The sequence below is a fragment of the Malus sylvestris genome, chromosome 15 (assembly GCF_916048215.2).
Source record: "Malus sylvestris chromosome 15, drMalSylv7.2, whole genome shotgun sequence".
NCBI classification, from domain to species: Eukaryota; Viridiplantae; Streptophyta; class Magnoliopsida; order Rosales; family Rosaceae; genus Malus; species Malus sylvestris.
The window spans coordinates 20163840-20167836 of NC_062274.1; the positions used below are offsets into that span (position 1 = coordinate 20163840).

Genomic DNA, 3997 nt, shown 5'->3' on the forward strand with positions numbered 1-3997 from the left:
TTCATCTTCGACCAAATTCTCTTGAATCTCTCAGCACTGATATCTTCGACGACTGGTGGGAGGAATATACGCACGACTTTTTTGGCACTTCGATCAAGGAAGTAGTCAACAAAATTTTTGGTGACCAGCCCAAAAAACCCTCCGCCCCTCAATCTAAAGAGGCGCCCCAAGGTATACCCCTGTTTCTACCTATATTTTCTTTTAGACATTTGGGTAATTCTACTAACGAGACTTTGCTTTCTTAGGTGGTCGGGTACTAAAATAGACGGATGTGGTTGCCCCAATAGTGGTCAAGAAAAAATTGGCCCTTTCCTCCAAAACGACCACCATAAAAATCCTACCGAGCAAACAACTTCACCCGGTTACCGAGACAACAGGCGAAACTCTCCGTCCCCAGAAACACATCAAGAAATTGGTGAAGAAGGGAGCTCGGGAGATTCATGTCATCTCCAGCCATACCACTGGGACAACCGCCCCGAGTGCCTATCATCCCGCTTCTGTTGTTCAAACTTCGACAGATAATCAGCCTTCTTCGGCCAACCCGGCAACCCAAGCTCAACTAACACCTGAGGTCCCCGGGGTAATGGTTGAGCCGGTTGCTGCACCCTCGGTTGACTTGCCTGCAACTCCACGGTCAGCGGGAGTACCCATTCTGGGGGGAACGACTCCTTCGATTGGAAATGATCTCTCTAGTAATTTTAAGTATTCGGCGGTCATCTTAGAAGAGGTATGATTACGCTGTCAAATGCCTTTGCTTATTAAGTATCAAACAATTATTAACACTTCTGTTTTAGGATGATGGGAGTGACGAGACTCCGCTGGCGAGTTGTTCTCGGCCAATCCCAGCTTCTTCTGTTGATCCTCCCCTCGTGGTTGAGACGGCCAATCAAGATGATCCTCCGACGGCCAATCGCGGAAAGAGGCCTATGGTCGAGCCTGAGGCGACGTTAGAAACTCCACTTCACCCTCAGGACCAAGACATCGGCATCCCTCCTCAAGAAGTGACCTCGACTTTTGTAAGGCTCGATTACTTTCTATTGTCAATTTGTTATAACATGTCTGAACCAAGAAAATATTAAATTTCAAGTGCCCACCCATTTTTTTCATCGAAAATTCTATGCGACAAAGGGTGTTATCTATATTTCTTGGCCGCCTCAGTGGTCGTCGAACGTAGATAACCTCCATCGGCCGCATGAACTGAGAAGTAGTCTAAGATACTGGGCTCGGCCATTAAGTTCTTTAGGTTCAAGCAACGAACCCGAAGACATGGCCGAAGTCTCCTCTCGGCAGGTTTAAAACAAAAACCTTCTTGCTATATTCTTTCATGATTTCCTTGTGCTTAAAATGATTTTTGGGTGCAGCCTTCATGGGAAGTCGAGTTTAATGCTCTCTTGTCAAGCACTTTTGGAGTGGCTGGTCCTTCGGCCACTACGACTACTCATGCCGATTCAGCTGCTCTGGTTCGGTTGCAAGAAATTTTGTCTCTCTCAGCGTCATAAGTCCTTGAGCACAAAGGTCTCAATTCGTTGGGGCATGCCTAAACGACCTTGGAGCAGATGGTCAAATGAGCGCCGAAGCTATCGTTCAGGCGTCGTCCGTCTTGGAGCTAGTTCGGGAATCCTTTAATGTTTTCGAGAACGCTCTTCGGGCTGATGATGACTTGAAAGCTGCGATGGCCGTCCAAGACACTCTTCGTCCAAAGATCGATTCTTTAAAGGTGAAAGGGGAAGCCTTGGCCGACCTCGATCGTCAAATGGCTGAACTGGCAAAACGAAGTTCAGCCATTGCTTCTGAGCTTGCGAGGGACTTTGAGTTAAGCAGCAAATCTTGTTTAATCGAATATGTGGCGAACGCGAAGCGAGTCGAGCAGCTGAAGATGGACAAGAAGAACCGGCAAGCCGAGGTCATAATGGGCAAGGTGAGGTGATGGGAGCTGAAGGCCCTTTTTGGAACTCTTCTTCCTTCATCACCCTAGAATGATTTGACTGTAAACAGGCTTATTAATGAAATGAAATGAGCTTTTATTCGTGCATCTCCCATATGACTGGGTAATATTTTTTAAAGAACTTTCCATTAATTGGCAACCTGTGAATAATACCGGTTCGATCTCTAAGATGGTATGCCCCCTTGCCGAGGACTTTGTGGACGATAAACGGTCCTTCCCAATTTGACGACAATTTGCCGAACCTGGGGTCTTTAATTCCCATAGGTAGCACAGTTTGCCAAACTAATTCCCCCTCGCCGAACTTTTTTTGTTTAACCCTTTGATTATACGCTCGCTCGATAATTTTCTTTTGTGCCACTAGAAGGTTGTAAGCGTCAAGCCAATCTTCTTCCAAATCTTTTAACTCTTGTAACATAGCCTGGTTGTATTCGGCGTTGGACAAACTACTCTGTTCGATCACGCGTAAAGAATTTACACTTAGCTCGACCGATAACATCGCGTTATGTCCATAGGTTAACGCATATGGGGTGGTCCCCGTTTCCGACCGGGGTGAAGTCCGGTATGCCCACAAGGCTTCATTCAATTTTAAATGCCACATGCCAAGTCTTTCTTTTATCATTTTTTTGAGAATGCCGATCAAAACCTTATTACTCGATTCGGCTTGTCCATTCGCTTGTGGATAGTATGGTGTGGACTGCTCAAGCCAAATTTTTAAGCTCGCCATATATTCTTTGAACCTTTCAGCTGTGAAGATTGTGCCATTATCAGTTATGATTGTTCTTGGTAAGCCGAATCTGGTCACAATATGTTCCTCCACAAAATCGCAAACCTCCTTGGAGGTTAATTCGGTGTATGATTTTGCTTCGACCCATTTAGTGAAATAATCAGTTGCCACGAGTATCCATGCATGTTTCGCTACTCCAGAAGATTGCGTAATTTTACCGATCACGTTCATTGCCCATCCTTTGAACGGCCAAGGTTTGGTGACCGAATGAAGTAATTCGGTCGGGGCTCTTCGGATGGGTCCATGAATTTGACACTGGACGCATCCTCATACATACTTAATATAATCTTTCAATATGCTTGGCCAGAAGTAACCGTGCCAGCGAAGTAGCCAACGCATCTTGTGTCCTGATTGATGGGCTTCGTAAATTCCTTCGTGTACCTCTGTGATTGCTTGGGCAACTTCTTGCGGGCCGAGGCATAACAGTAATAAACCGTCCTCGCCTTTTCTATACAACTCATTCTGGTACGAGATGTAGTTTGTGGCATGGAACCTTGTCTTTTGGTCGTGTTTGCCTCTGGGATTATCAAGGTATTGCATAATTAGCCTTCTCCAGTTGTTTGGTAGCATCTCGACCCCGCAAACATCTACAGGATCCTCCCGTTCCAACAACGAAGGTAATGACATTACTTGTGTACGGATGACTTGGTCGCGTTGAATGACTTGTTGATTAACCAAAGCCGGATATGATTGCTGTAAAACGGGTATCATTGGTCCACACTTGCCCCCTGGGAGTTGTGCTCCGGAGGCTATCTGAGCGAGTTCGTCTGCGACGGTGTTCCGACCATAGGAAATATGATTGAATGTGATACCGTCGAATGTCTCGGCTAAGTAACTAGAAACCATGTGATAGGGCGCCAGAGTGCAACTCATGCACCAAAAAGTTCCATTGAGTTGGTTAATCACAAGCTCTGAATCGCTGAAAATGAGGACATGAGCAGCGTGCAATGAAGGAAATTTTGTGAAAAAACATGTTCATTTGAGCAACATCTATGACATGCAATTAACAATCATGCTTGTATGCACTCAAAAACAAAACATTACCCATGAAATTCAAAGCCTAGTAGAAGGGTGAACCAAGACTCAACTCAAGAACAAAGTGAGTTGAAAAATCTTATACCTTTGTTGATTCCTCTTTGCATAAGCAAGGGCTAATCACCCAAGGAAAGGGCCTTCATTCCTTGCTTCTTAGCTCTATGGATGAGGATGGTTGAAAGGATTCTCCAAGTTCCCAAAGTTGAGAACCTCTAATTTTTCCACACCAAGGA

At 45.3% G+C, this 3997-nt stretch overlaps 1 protein-coding gene across 1 annotated transcript; it reads left to right on the forward strand.

Annotated features, from left to right (window-relative positions):
* Positions 1-437: 437 nt before the first annotated feature.
* On the forward strand, positions 438-1987 carry LOC126601261 (uncharacterized). The gene is made up of 3 exons (XM_050267946.1): positions 438-727; positions 795-1016; positions 1362-1987. The coding sequence occupies exons 1-3, from the start codon at positions 584-586 to the stop codon at positions 1497-1499; spliced, it is 504 nt and encodes a 167-aa protein (XP_050123903.1). The 5' UTR covers positions 438-583; the 3' UTR covers positions 1500-1987.
* Positions 1988-3997: the final 2010 nt, after the last annotated feature.